The sequence below is a fragment of the Anoplopoma fimbria genome, chromosome 5, assembly GCF_027596085.1.
Source record: "Anoplopoma fimbria isolate UVic2021 breed Golden Eagle Sablefish chromosome 5, Afim_UVic_2022, whole genome shotgun sequence".
Taxonomy (NCBI): Eukaryota; Metazoa; Chordata; class Actinopteri; order Perciformes; family Anoplopomatidae; genus Anoplopoma; species Anoplopoma fimbria.
The window spans coordinates 7,470,643-7,485,669 of NC_072453.1; the positions used below are offsets into that span (position 1 = coordinate 7,470,643).

General features: G+C 39.6%; 1 protein-coding gene across 1 annotated transcript; it reads left to right on the forward strand.

Annotated features, from left to right (window-relative positions):
* The first annotated feature begins 6,391 nt into the window (after nucleotides 1-6,391).
* Nucleotides 6,392-14,721, forward strand: LOC129091666 (carbonic anhydrase 4-like). Its single transcript, XM_054599360.1, has 16 exons — nucleotides 6,392-6,452; nucleotides 7,464-7,496; nucleotides 7,587-7,763; nucleotides 7,925-8,076; nucleotides 8,165-8,254; nucleotides 8,602-8,665; nucleotides 9,448-9,611; nucleotides 10,842-10,947; nucleotides 11,029-11,061; nucleotides 11,147-11,323; nucleotides 11,805-11,953; nucleotides 12,062-12,151; nucleotides 13,229-13,264; nucleotides 13,354-13,423; nucleotides 13,506-13,669; nucleotides 14,168-14,721. Exons 1-16 carry the CDS (start codon nucleotides 6,392-6,394, stop codon nucleotides 14,333-14,335), a joined length of 1,734 nt encoding a protein of 577 aa, XP_054455335.1. The 3' UTR covers nucleotides 14,336-14,721.
* The last annotated feature ends 306 nt before the right edge of the window (nucleotides 14,722-15,027 follow it).

Below are 15,027 nucleotides of genomic sequence, written 5' to 3' on the forward strand. Positions count from 1 at the left end.
TATCTGCGGTGTAGTGGCCCCGTTGCCTATCAAAAAAAGGCCACTACGGCTGCTGATTGTTTTTGTTTCAACGCGTGCCAAAAATCTGACGAGATGTTCAGCTTCCAATATAGTCCAATTTATTATTTACAACACATGGTTTCATAAAACATACAGAGCATAGCCAGTTTCTCTGTCATACTTTTCTTTGCTAAATCACAGTCAACAGAAATCATAACGTTCATCCTCCTTCAGTATTGCAAGGTATTTGCACTGTCAAAAATGTGCCTTCCTCATTCAGCAGCACCTGCCTCAGGTAACACTCACTGATTATATTGACCTATTGCTTTTTTAGGTCTGGTGCCATGGCCTCAAAGGCACTTTGCAACTCTGCTTCTTCTCCTCAGAAATTAGTCCCACAGTTGGAGAGTAATTCGAAGGGTTTCCCTCTGTGTGAGATGAATCTTCTGAAGGCCATTAAGAATGTATCTGCATCCATACTGTCAAGCAGCTCTCTGTGCGGCAGCCAACTTTGGCAGTGAAGGGCCCAAAACAGTCCATGCCTGTGGACCAGAAGGGGGGCTTAAACAGTCTAAGACGGGCTGGAGGAAGGTCTGCCATTTTGGGAATGACTGGGTTGGCTCTCCACCTCTGACAGTCTTGACATTGGTGTTGATGCTGGCGAATGGCTTGGCGACCACGCGCGATCCAGTACCTGCGTCTGATTTCCCCCAAGACACGCTCAGAGCCTGGGTGGAGCAGTTTCTCATCGTAGTCCTTGATAATGAGTTTGGTTATTGGATGTTTTGGATCCAAAATAATTGGATGGATGTGATCATGGTTAAGGGTCTCCGCTCTTCGAAGTCGACCTCCCACTCTGATGAGCCCGAGATCAGGGTCATATTCAGGAGACAGGGGGAGAAGTTTGCTTTTTTGCTTTTTAAGGGCATTATATTCCTCAGGGAAACACTCTGATTGGGCCTGTTGCAGAAGATGCATTTCTGAGTTTATATAAAACTGGGCTATGTTTGAGTTGTGATCGGCCATGAAGCACATTCTTTGTTTCCTTTATCAGATCATCCCAGCTGCTGTACTTTTTCCAGATCAGGGAGGTCTGCGTCGTCTGACATCACTGCACCACAGAACATAAATTTCCTTAGTTCCTCAACAGGCTCTGATTCAGCTGGCACACATGGATTGGCTGGCCAATAGCTGGTGTTCAGCAGGAAGAATGGAGGGCCTTGACTCCATCTGTGTTGCTCAGAAAGCTCTAGGAGTGTTTTGCCCCGTGTCAGTCATCGGCTGGATTATTCTTGGAGTCAACATATTTCCAGCTCTTTGTGCTAGTCAGATTCTGTATCTCAGCTACTCTTGTACCAACAAACACCTTGTAGTGTCAGATGAGTCAGATGTAAGACATGACAGGACTGTTGTAGAATCTGTCCAGAGGGTGACTGATTGTAGTGGAATAGTGAGTTCAGAGTCGAGTAGGCTAGCCAGATAGGGCTGCACATAGTTCAAGTCGGTGGATAGACAGCTTGCGTTTAGGGGCAACACGAAGCTGGCCATGATGAAACTGACATGGGTGTGGTCATGTTTGTCTTTGGTCAGAAGGTAGGCATCAGCACCGTACACACGTTCAGAGGCATCACAGAATACATGCAGGTGGGATTCATAGGTGGCTGTGTGAGTAGATGTTACAGGTCTCAGTGCTAGAGAGCCTGAATAGATGATGTGTGCCTGTGAAAACAGGAATAAATGAGGAAGCAGGCAGTTCTGTGCTTCATTGGTAGTTTTCCCGGGCTATGGGAAGACGTTGCGCGCGCACATACAACTCCAGAGTCGCAAGACTAAACCACAGCGCTGCACGGCCACCTATTGGCCATAGGTTGAAATATACTTCTGAGGAAGTTAGTATAATAGATTATTCTATTTCATTGAATATTTTAACTAACAGTACATTTGACAGCTCTTGAAATTTCCAAATAACAAAAAAAATGATAATCAAATTATATTAAAGTACATTACATCATATCAAATATTAATCAAATAAACAAAAATGTGACCATACATTTTGTGTGCGTTACATAGAGGGAGGCAGATAACAGCAAGGAAAGTGAATGTTGGGGAGATTCTGAAGCTCCAACTCCCATGCTTGCCATTTCTCCAACAACCTATCTGGTTTGATGATGTTTATCCCATCCTCTTTACTGCTTCCATAGACCCTGTACAAGAATCTTTGTACGGGTTGTGAATGGGGTCAGATAGCCTAGACTCTAGGTCAGCCAATATGATCCTCTAGAGCCTAGAGCAGTTTCTCATTGTAGGCTGATGGTAAATGATGGATCTGTTATTGTAACCCAACATGTCTGTGAAGCAGTTCCATTGTAGGCCTAGTGTCAGCTCTGGATCTCCATTTCCTGAGAGCCACAATTCACTGGTTTCGGATTTTGCATCTGGTGGGAGATGGTTTATTACAGCTGGATCATAACTAGCCCATTGTCTGATGTTAAACCCACCATCAGCAAGGAGAGGTCTCATTTTGTCAATGCGGGACTTTGCTTCATGAGAGGAAGGGAAACTTTGGAGGCAATTATCGAAATAAAAGGAATGTTGGACTGCGTAGGTGGCACAGCATGAACTACAGGTTGTCCCAAATGGCAAGACTTGCCATTCATAAACACAGGGCCACTGGTTTAGTTGCATTCCTCTCCATACAAAGTGCAACAGGGGTTTGGCCTCATCCAAAAGGCGTACAGTACAGTACAGTCATTTAGCAGACGCTTTTATCCAAAGCGACTTACAATCAGTAGTATATTACATATCATTCACCCATTCACACACTGATGACAGGCTACCATGCAAGGTGCCGTTTGGAGACAAAGAGGAGGAAATCCTCACCTAGGCCTCTATTTATAAGGTCTATCACTAACACCATGGTTCCATTAACTTTGAGGTATTTGTGCCAATCAACAAATCAATATCAGCGTTAATACAGGGAATATGTACATCTTTTAAGTAAGTCCACTTAGACAACTCTAATTCGGTTATTATATTGTTTGTTTACACTGGCATTTCCTTCTGAGTGAACATATTAGGAAGTTCATAAAACTGCAGCAAATTCAAGATTTTCAAGATTTTCAAGATTTTCAAGATTTTCAAGATTTTCAAGATTTTCAAGCCTTTGACAATGCAACATGGAACAGTAGTACTATGCATTGCACGTAGATTATTAATAATAATTAATTTGTTTTCTTCCCTTTGATGTTCAACCTTTCCATTAGACTCTCAGAACAGAAAGTGTCAGTACTTCCTGGATCCAGAAATGCATAAGTTTGAATGATTTTGTTTCCTTTTGTACATTTAAATTTACAGGTAAGATTGAAAGGATGCCGTTACTGCCCCCGGCCCCTGTATGACTACAAGTAGAGACAGCCGTGCCACTCACCGACAATTCCTTTGTCTGATCTTCGCCTTTGCTTATTTCCTTTTTCTCAATGTGAAGAATGCTGGGATGACTTTGGTTGCAAACTCAATGGCTCTTACATGTGGCTTATCTGAGGGCTCGATGCTTCCAATTTTTAACCTTCTAAACTTTTTGAATATTTTAAATTAAGAGGCGTCTATAAGCCTCATATAAATGTCTCTTGTGAGTCAACGCATTCATTCATTCATACACTTTAGATCAGGGGTCTTCAACGTTTTTCAGGCCAAGGACCCCCAAACTGATAGAGAGATGGAGCAGGGACCCCCTACTATATATATTGGATAAAATTGTGTTTTATATTAAACTGGGCAGAGTGCCATGTAAAAACATACCTTGTTATTGTGCATTCAATACTAAGTTATTCAAATAATACACAGGTTCATATATTCATGTTTTTATTTTAAACATGTGCGAGGTACAGTGAGTAGGGTGGCTGTGCCACTGCCATTTATAAACACACCTTGTCAACTGATACCCATGCTAATATCAACATTGTCTGTCAATTGCATGATAATCATGCATACAAGCTATTTAAATTGACGTTTTTATTTTAAACATAAATGTGGAAACGAAAATGAGAGATGGCCTATTAGTGCCACTACCATACATAAATACTGAACTATTAAAATAATGGACAGATTCATGTTGGGTTTCTTTTAAACATACATGTATGGGGACAGTTTTTTTAGCCAGGAATATCTTGCAAACATGATTGCACAAGGATTCGTGGGTGAAGTAAATGTCGTTTTTTTTTGTTTGTTTTTTTACAACGGTATCTTCTTTTCAAATAATATTGCAGCGTCCGTCCTTGTGTCTGGGATCTTAGTCAGCTGGGGACTGAATAGACTCTCGGTCAATCAAAGGGAACCTGACAGAGCCAGCATGTGACATGCGGCCTCGTGATTGGCTCAGCAGCGATAGGGGCGGGGCCTCCTCTTTGAGGGACAGGTCCAGGCTGGTCTCACTGTGAGTGAACCGGTGCCCAGCTGGAGAGAGCTGCTGTGTGTCTGAATGTGTGACTGAAAGATAACATCTTCTGCCTCCATTTATCCATTCGCTACAATATGTTGGATTCATGTTAATGTGTATTTAAAGAATTTAAATTTGGGGAAAAAATTTGGGGGGAAAAAATATGAAAAATTGTCTATTCAACCAAACATTTCACGACCCCCCTGCAGTACCTCCGCGGACCCCCTAGGGGTCGCGTACCCCCTGTTGAAGACCTCTGCTCTAGATTATCCTTCAACCATCCTGTCATTCCATTGGGTCAATCCACTTACCATAAATCTGCCTACCAGCTTCTGCTTGTTGTATGTCTATTCTGTGTTCCATGTGTCTTTTGAAGTATAAACACAGATGGGGCCTGGAGAAATGAGGTGTGATGAGGAAACATGTTGTGAGGGTTCATTTATAGAGTCATATTTGTGTGTGTATAAACACAGGAGCAATTACAATAAACACTGACCTGTACATAGACATTATGCTCTTTGTCAAGAACAAGTGATGTGGAATTTTCCACGTTTTCATATTCTGTTATATAACACAGTCATTATTAATTTAAATTAATTGTTCCGACATTTTGGGAATCCAAATATTAACGTTTTGTCTGAAACTGAGATGAGTCGATTGATTCTTGGCTCTAAGGATTAATTTGTATCAATCTTCTTATCCAACTATGAAATAGGAGTTTCATAAAATGTCAACCTAACCTGCAAGATCAGTATTAGCAGTTTTTTTTTTGATAGCTACCCAGGATAATATCTCACATTACCGCAGTTTCTAGTCAACGTTCCTACAATGACTTGTTTAGGCTTGAAGCTTAAATTACTCCAATGTGTATAGACCAAGTCTTATTTGGCTTCTAAGGTATCAGTTTGCACGGTAACCTGTGATTAAAAGATCAGTCTAGCTGTGTCTCCCATGTTTAAAAAGGGGTTGAGCACAAAATAGTATATCCTTTTATCTGGATTTTCCTCTTGTTCATTTGTGTTCCATTGTTGGTGACGACCACAATAATGGAAGTGTCAAATACCGCTTCCTTTCACAGGGTTCAAATCGATGATTTTAAGTTTATCCTGTATATTAATTTGAGCTTAAGTCTAAAAATAAAGTTACTGGTATATAAACAAAAATCACGCTTTGCATTTAAACCAAGGCTTTCTTTCAAAAAAACAACAATAACAAAAGAGAAAATACAGCTAATATACCCTTACATTGAGACAGCATTGAGTATGGATACGTAACTGCTGTGTCATGGAGCATGATTCATTAAGCTAACTTTGCTGAGTAAACCCCCATATGTCCACAGATCATTGGCTTGCTCTAAACATTTGTATTTTGATTGCAATGTCTGGAAAAGAGACCTGCAGTCCTGCTACGTATCTACCCCATACTGGTTTGGTGTTGTATATGCAGTGGGCCCCCCTCCCATTGTGCGTCCCTCCTACTCATTATGACTGACTCGATGGATACTGGGACACTTCTTTTACTCTTCTCCTCACTGAGGAACTTGTTTGGAAATGGACACATATTTTGAACGTGACACCTCATTCTAACTATTTTTATTTAATCCGTAGGGACTCCAGGCCAGTAAGGTAGGATGCTTGTTCATCTTTTAATACATGAATTGTCAAATGGTATTTCCTTCTGCATAAAGGTTTTGTTCTTCAATATAGTGCAATTAAATGGGATTTCAGGTCAGTGATGGAATCTGTAACGCAGCTTGCATTAAATAGGTAATAGACTCTTTGACTTATACAAGGTAGCATACAGTGGGGCTCGCTTAATCATCACGGAGGCTGATATAGAGATGTTTCCTCTGTCTGATAACAAGGTTCTTTCAGACATTGAGAAAAGACATCATGAAATGGCTATAATACGTATGCAAGACCTTGATTGGAAACCTGTTTCGTTTTCCTCCTAAAGATGCATCTTTCCTCCCTTCTGCTGTGCTGTGCTCTGAGTTTGGGGGCATTGGTAAAATGTGGTGAGTAAAATGCATCAATTTTCACTAAATGGAAACATTTGTAATTGATGAGCTTTATCAATATCTGTATAGCATATGTAATGTGTGAGAGGATTGTGAGCAATGTGCCATTTAGGTAATTAGTAAACAGGTAACTTCAACACATATTATCCCACCCAGTATTTGCCTGAGGGGGCTAAAATTTCCGTTCAAGAGTGTGGTGTGAAGATATGTGTGTGTGTTACTGCCTAACCTGTTCAAGAGTAAACAGGTGCATAACTTCTAAATTAATTCAAGTACTTGGGCAAGCTCCTGCACCGTTTGAAGAAGACTCTGGTGGGAGGCCCGACTGGTATAAGCAGAAAGTTACTTTAACCATGGAGGAAAAGGGTTTGTGAGGTTGTATGAGAATGAATGCACCTATTGATGCATGTGCGTACTTATAATAAGCAACATAATATAGAAAGTAGCGATAGTTGTCATTACTAATTCATACATTTCTCTCTGAGCTATAGTTGAGTAGAAGCATTAAGTGGCATAAAAGCTGGACAAAGTAGCCAATCTTTTTATTATTTTACTTTAGTAACCGCCACTCGATGTTACATTAGCAGGGAGCCAAAAGCTGTCGTAAGAAGATCAGGTTTTAATGACATTTTTCAAAGGGTGTGTTTGTTCCATGGTGGTTTCCTCGTAATGTTTAGATCTGGTGCTCTGTGCTGACACCAATATATGGGCGCTTTAACTCTGCCAGAGGGAAGAGAAGAATTGGTGTCACTTAATCCCCACAGGTATAGGGACGTCCACACCAAAAGGCCTGTCGACTCACAGTCTGTCTAGTCTCATTTTCACTGTGTCTCACTCAGCCTTATTTTATTATTATTATTTATTATTATTATTTTACTTTAGTAACCGCCACTGTTATTAGGTCCCAGGTACAACATTTCTCAGGCAGGGATGTTTTTCATTACATAATGCTGATAAAGCCACATTTGATGCAGTGTTTACAGTACACTGTCTATATTTATGTTTCAGCTGCAGGAAGTGAATGGTGCTATAATGGCTGTGGTAAGTACGGATAGTTGTGACTGAGCAATTTGTATCAAACCATCAGTCTACAATAGTTTAGGGTATTAAGACCACCTCTAACTTTCACAGAGTACACCCCGAGTCACTGGGCAGACATCCCTGGTGTTTTCTGTGGAGAAAATAGGCAGTCGCCTATTGATATAGTCACCGCCAACGTTCAGACTGACCCTCAGCTGCTTAACTTTAACTTTCTCAACTTCTCCTCCCAACACGTCTTCAAGTCCATTAAAAACAACGGTCATACAGGTACACAAACCGAGACTGAGTACACAACATGCTTTTTTGTATAGAACACTTCATGCTGTATCAGACAGAGGTCTAGAAAGGCACAAAGTCATTCAATTCAAATTAGTTTAACTTCTATATATGCAGACTGTAACATCGAAAACACTCTTCTCCATCTTTAGTGAAATGCATATTGGAGGACAATGAAGTTGAAGTGAGTGGAGGTGGACTTGATGGAACATATTCTATAATTCAGTTTCACTTTCACTGGGGCATCACAGAACTTCATCCAGGTTCAGAACACATGATTGATGGGCACAGATATCCCATGGAGGTACAGTATCGGTTAGCATTCACTATAGACAACATGCCTTTCCTCTGTATGAACAGCATTGTTTTTACTTTGCCTTTATCTTTCACAGATGCACATAGTCAGTCTGAAGAAAGGCCTCTCTGAGCAGAACGCCACGGATGATTCAGAGGGAATTGCTGTTCTTGGGTTTTTCATAAATGTATGTCCTACATTTCAAATCACCGTTCCAAACAAAAACTGTGTATTGCTAACCATTAAATAAAAAATAAGGCCTTGAAAACGTCACTAAAATATTGATTTTTTTGCAGAATTTCAGATTTTTCTTGGTTGCAATTATGAAATTGGCCAGATTTTTACATCTTGGGATCACAGGTCATTGCATTAGTTCTCTGACGGTTGCATCTTAACACAAACAATCCACTCAATTACTGACGACTGGACTCCTCCAGCAAATATTGACCAAAAAAAATGCATGCACAATGAAGGAGTTCATTTTCACATTGTCAAGATAATGTTACAAGTATAATTTATGTCCTCTCCATAAAGGCAACAGACGATGGAGATATGTCGGGACCATGGAACGAGTTCATTTCTTCCCTGCCACAGAAAGGTGGGTGTTTGTCTCTCTGTTATTGCAGAAGATCACACTGATTGGTGTGATAGAGAACTAAGACCTTTCTCATTTACCAGTTTGCATATCCTCGACTCCTTTCCTCGCCACCACAGTTGTCATAAACACTGTTCTATCACTGTATTTTATGATAGTGTATATTTACTTTAAAATCAATTGTGGCATTATTTGACAAGAATGATTGGATGTCATGCATTTTCATTTAACACACTCTTGTATGCACCATTGTATGTTTTCCCTGCGTCTCTTCATGCATCCCAGGTGGGAGGGACTAAGACGCTGCGCTTTTCTCTCAACAAGAAGCATGAAAAACAGAGTCACGCCTTAATGCTTGAAATATTTGCTCAGACAAAAATCAGACCATGCAAGTTCTTTTGTGTTCTGTGGAAGCCTGACCATGTTCAGAGCCAACATATATGGGTGAAAAATGATGCCGTGATAACGTGACCTGTTGCAACTATTTATTTTGTGTCACTCCTGTGCTTGTCATCAAATCTTGTCCCTGGCATTGTACTTATCTCCTGTGTGCTTTTATTATCAAGTGTGAATATTTTTGTAAACTCTTCAAGGAAACTAGATAAGGGGAGGTTTAGGTGAAAAAGTACATTTTATTGGGAATACTCCTGATAATGACTAATGCTCATTCTTTATATCATCGTGTTAATGGCATCAAACTAAGGATGCGGTTATTTGGTGAATTTAAATCCACAAGACTTTCATTTAATGACAGCCTTTTTTTGTGTGTCTTACATCTTACACAGACAAAGAGGTTGATATCAACGCTACCATTTCTATCGATGACCTGATTGGAAATGTAAATCTCACAAAGTTCTATCGGTACAAGGGCTCCCTGACCACTCCTAGCTGCAATGAAACCGTTGTGTGGACAGTCTTTCAAGAGCCAATAAACATCCACAAACAGCTGGTGAGTCAACCATGTTTAGTCTACTAATACAACTCAGCACAGAGAGAAATGTAAGGGCCTTTCACGAGTAATGTATCGGGAGTTGTGTTAGGAAAAACTGGATGGGAACATTTGTAAGTCTGAGCGTCCCTTTTTGTCTGGACGAGAACGATGTATTTGTTTCTAGTTCATGCCGTACAACTGAACCAGTACAAAAATTGCAATGACCTGTTGCAAGTGGAATTACACACAAACTGTTACACAAGTGACCACCTCTCTCCATCGGGCGAACGTCACATGAGAACATGGTGTTGGGACATACTGGTACATGCTGGTGTGCCGTTTTGATTATCATGTTAGATAATAAGGACAAAACATTAGCTGGTAGCTGGGGTTACAGATAGTTGAGTCATATGTTGTATGTTGCAGAGTGACAATTTGTCTTTCTGTTCATCTTATCTACCTGACAGCCATCAGCACTTGGAAGATAGACCGGTTGATGTGTCCCTGCCTGTTGCATGTGCGTCAGTTTTGCTCAGCAGGTGCATGATGTGTGTGTTCCTGTCAAAAAGAATGACAAAAAGCAGGTGTGGCAGGTAGAGTGTTCAAGAGAAAACAGGTGCATAACTTCTAAACTAATTAAAGTACCATGGAAAACTCCTGCACCGTTTGTAGAAGACTCTGGTGGGAGGCCCAACTGGTATAAGCAGAAAGTTACTTTAACCATGGAGGAAAAGGGTTTGTGAGGTTGTATGAGAATGAATGCACCTATGGATGCATGTGCGTACTTATAATAAGCAACATAATGTAGAAAGTAGCGATAGTTGTCATTACTAAATCGTACATTTCTCTCTGAGCTATCGTTGAGTAGAATTAATTAAGTAGCATAAAAAGATGGACAAAGTAGCCTATCTTTTTATTATTTTACTTTAGTAACCGCCACTCGATGTTACATTAGCAGGGAGCCAAAAGCTGTCGTAAGAAGATCAGGTTTTAATGACAAGGGTGTGTTTGTTCCATGGTGGTTTCCTCGTAATGTTTAGATCTGGTGCTCTGTGCTGACACCAATATATGGGCGCTTTAACTCTGCCAGAGGGAAGAGAAGAATTGGTGTCACTTAATCCCCACAGGTATAGGGACGTCCACACCAAAAGGCCTGTCTAGTCTCATTTTCACTGTGTCTCACTCAGCCTTATTTTTGCCAATAACTTCACTGTTGTAACAGACACATGTCTTTTGTTTTGTTCGTAGGTTCAGATGTTTCCCATCATGGCAGGATTCATCAATGTGTATCGGCCTACACAACCTCTTAATGGACGTGACGTGTTTGCTTCCCCTGGAACTCCTTTACCACCCAGTGAGTTGTAAACTCATTACACGTATGACCAGTAGTATTGATGACTGAGTTGACATATCAAATATGACTTCTGTTCTTCAGGTCATTCATGGTGCTATGAGGATGAACCCTGTGGTATGTACGGATCTGATGACAGTCTCAAGGTGATAATTCTGTTGCAGGATTTTGTTTTAAACGTTTCTTTTCCTCTCTGCTATAGAGTACAAGCCGTCTCATTGGCACTTACTGCCTCACTCAGAGTGTGGCGGCAAGAGCCAGTCACCCATCAACATTGAGACGCGTGAAACTGTGTCGGACGAGCACCTCGATGCCTTCACTTATACAAAGTTTGACGACAAACATGCCATCATGCACATCACTAACACAGGCCACTCAGGTTTGTTCTTTCATGTTATGGGCTGTTAATGACTCAAGATAGACTTGTAAGTCTATTCATGCACATAGATCAGCTTTTTAATGATGATTCATAAGAATCCCAAAACAAGACTAATGCTTAAGTTAATTTTAGCTTTTGAGGGTTATGATTAAAGTTGACATGATTAATCTATTTGTCGAACACAAAATAATTAATCAGCAACTATTCTAATAACTGTTATAAAATTGAATCAGTGAAGAAAGGACCAACTATTTAATGGTTCCAGCCTCACAGAGCAGAAGATGTGTTGCTTTTCTTATGTATGTCATAGTAAATTGAATACCTTATGGGTTTTGGAAGCAAGCTTTTTGAAGGCATTACTTTGGGGTCCAAGACATGAGTGGCTATTTTCACAATTTCTTTTTTTACATTTTATTAAATAAATCAATACTGAAGATAATAGTAAGTAAAATGTCCCCTTGTGTTCTCACTGTACTCTCAGTGAAGTGTGTGCTGAAAGAGGACACGGTGGAGGTCTCAGGCGGAGGTTTGGGTTATGTCTACTCCACCCTTCAGTTCCACTTCCATTGGGGCTCAGAGAACTCTGATGGCTCAGAGCACAAAGTGGATTCAAAGAGATACCCAATGGAGGTAATCACCACGATTGGACTACTGCGTTGTTGCAGTGAGGTCGATATTTTCTATTAGATTTAGTTTTTGCTGTGTAATACTACATGTGAATATTTTGTCTTTGTCCAGATGCATATAGTGAACAAGAGGAAGGATTTAACTCTGGAAAAGGCACTAGAGACCCCCAATGGTCTGGCAGTGTTGGGATTCCTTATTGAGGTAACATTTGGTGTATTAGACTAGTTATGTAATAAGTCAGTAGTTGTATATCAAGGTAATACTATACACACTCAACATTTGTTTATAATTAGTTTTTTGTCTAGTGTGAACACACTATACTAAATTAAGTATTCTTAGAAAATTCACGTTTGCTATTCATACCAAAAAATAAAATGTAGACACCTACTGTAGCAGGAACTGCCACAGAAGAGGTTATGAGTACTTTGCCAGGTGTTTACTGTATATGCCTGTGTGTCTGTCTGTGGACAGATTGTGTTACTGGGATAGCATCGCAACTGTGCAAGATGCAATCACAAAACTTTACAGGTATGTTGAGATCAAAATAAAGGCTGAGTTTTAGGGTGGATGGCGCCCGAGCCACAGACAGAGATATATACATACTTTCAAAGATCTCCATTGCTTCTGTGGTAGTTCTCCGCTATTGTGGGTCTCTCCAGCACCACATTTTTTCATGATGACTCACACACACAGTCACAAGGTAAAACTAATACAATGTCACTAATGCTGCTGGTACACATCTGTTCCTTTTAAGAACTGTAGTCGGGAAATTACATGTAAATGTTTTCCATCAACACATTATGACATTTGACACTTGGCAAACATAAGCCAAAGCAAAATCAGTTTTACAACAAGAGAAGGGGTGATATCGGCACCAAACTAATTTGGCTCTCACCCAACAGGTGACATTATTTATTAGAGGACAAGTATGTTACGAGCTTTACCTGCTTTTGATCTTTGCAAAGTGTTTTATGCGTATACCTGCACAGTTATTTACCTGCCATGCCTGACTCCAAATGATAAGAAGTACTTTTAATAATGTTATGAAATGTTTTGTCATACATGTCAGATAGAAAAACCTATTAATCCTGTTTAAAACCTATTAAAGGGGCTGCTGTGTTCAGGCAAGTCCTAATGCAAACCTTTTGTTCGAGAGAGAGTTATTATAGTTCATATTAGGGTTGGGAATCATTCTTTCTTTTTTCTCCAGTCTAAATTTGACATTAAGAAAAGCTTTTTACACAAATGACTCACATCTTTGCACTGTTTATTTTTCAGGCCAAGGATGCCCACAACAGCAATTCAGAACGTGAGGCAAGTGGTGTAGATTTCTTCAAGCAGCAGAATGTTACTCCTATAATCAAAATGTTTCTCACTATCATTAACCGTGTTTATCTCTGTAGACACATCCCACATCCGATATAGATCCCTGGAAAAAACTGACCAGCTATATTTCAGCTATTCGAAACATCAGTGAGTGCATACCTGTTTTTGTTTGCATACATTTTTTAAACAAATGTGGCTATATATCTTGTGCATTTTGGCTTCCATGCAGGCTCAGAAGTACACGTCACAGATGGGATCTCCATTGATGACTTGCTTGGCAGCGTTAACCGAGTTGAATACTACCGCTATAACGGCTCCTTAACCACCCCTTCATGTAATGAAGCGGTGGTATGGACAGTCTTTAAAGAGTCTGTCAAGGTGGACGAAAACCTGGTACGTTCTTCTCAACATCTTGGTGCTGAAGATTTAGGGGTTGTGTGCCACAATAAGATATATATTGTGGTTTTTTTTATGTATAATCAACGAACAGGGTAATGAACACCATTAACGATTGCAAAATAGTTAGCATAATATTCTGCTTTGTTACACAATATCACAAAACAATCAGATAAGACTGAGCTTGTCGGTAGATAATACAGAAATGCAGTCTTATCAGAATTATCTGATGCGATTCAACGAGCACATAACAAATGCCAATTAAATAGCATCTGCCATGCAGACAAAGAAATTGAAATATATTTTGCCTGGAAAATAACAAACGTGAAAGAATACAAACATATTTCATGTCGGTTGTCTGATTGACAAACTACGAAGTATCGTATTTGCACCTAATCAACAGATTCAAATGGCATCTTTTGGTGGCCTTTTACATTAAGTCAAAAGTATCGTCTGTTAGAAATAAGACTTTAATTTTCTTTTCTTTTCCACCAGATGATGATGTTCCCGACTCTTGCAGGATATCACAATGTGTATCGGCCTACTCAGTCTCTTCATAACAGGATAATCTACACCACCACATCCGCATCCAGTGCCCCTGTTCCCACCATACTGCTGCTGCTGGCATGTCTCTGTGCCTTTTCATACAACTTGCACTTGTGAGATGATTTGCTAATCGCAACTAGCGATTAGTATATTCCGCTAATTATTGGTCTTGCACTGTTCATTGTCATCCAAATATTTGTGAGAGAAATACTTGGAAAGTGGTGTTTCATTGGTAATTTTCATTTACATACATTTTCAGTGTGCAATAATATAATCATATAATCAAGATCACATCTCTGGATTTGTATTAAAGTTGGGTAGGTACTACTTGATTTTATCGTATATCGGTTGGCTTTGTTTTATCAAAACTTGTGGGAGAATTTAAACCATCAATTAACTATATCTCATGGTAATTAAATACTATTGTCTTTAATGCTAAACCAATTAATACAGTTGTTGACCACTGCATGGATGATGCAAAATAAAAAAATGTATTAATCCAGTGAGTATTTTTGTGCTTTTATGAGTGGGGAAATAAATAAGCGTATTGATAATGTTTGATCCTTCCTTGAATTATTGCCCTTATTTTTATGCAGCATAATGTCACTCTTGATAAGAAAGAAATCACCTAAATTTAATTTGAGCAGCTAAAATGTTGTTGCGCTGTTCTAGAGCAAATACAACAGATCTCTTAAGTTAAGTTTTGAAACAGTATATTCATTCAAATTAAACACATTTCAAGAACATTTGACAATAAAAATTGATAAAATGGCCCCACATCTGGCAAACCACACCATGTAGGAGTCAAA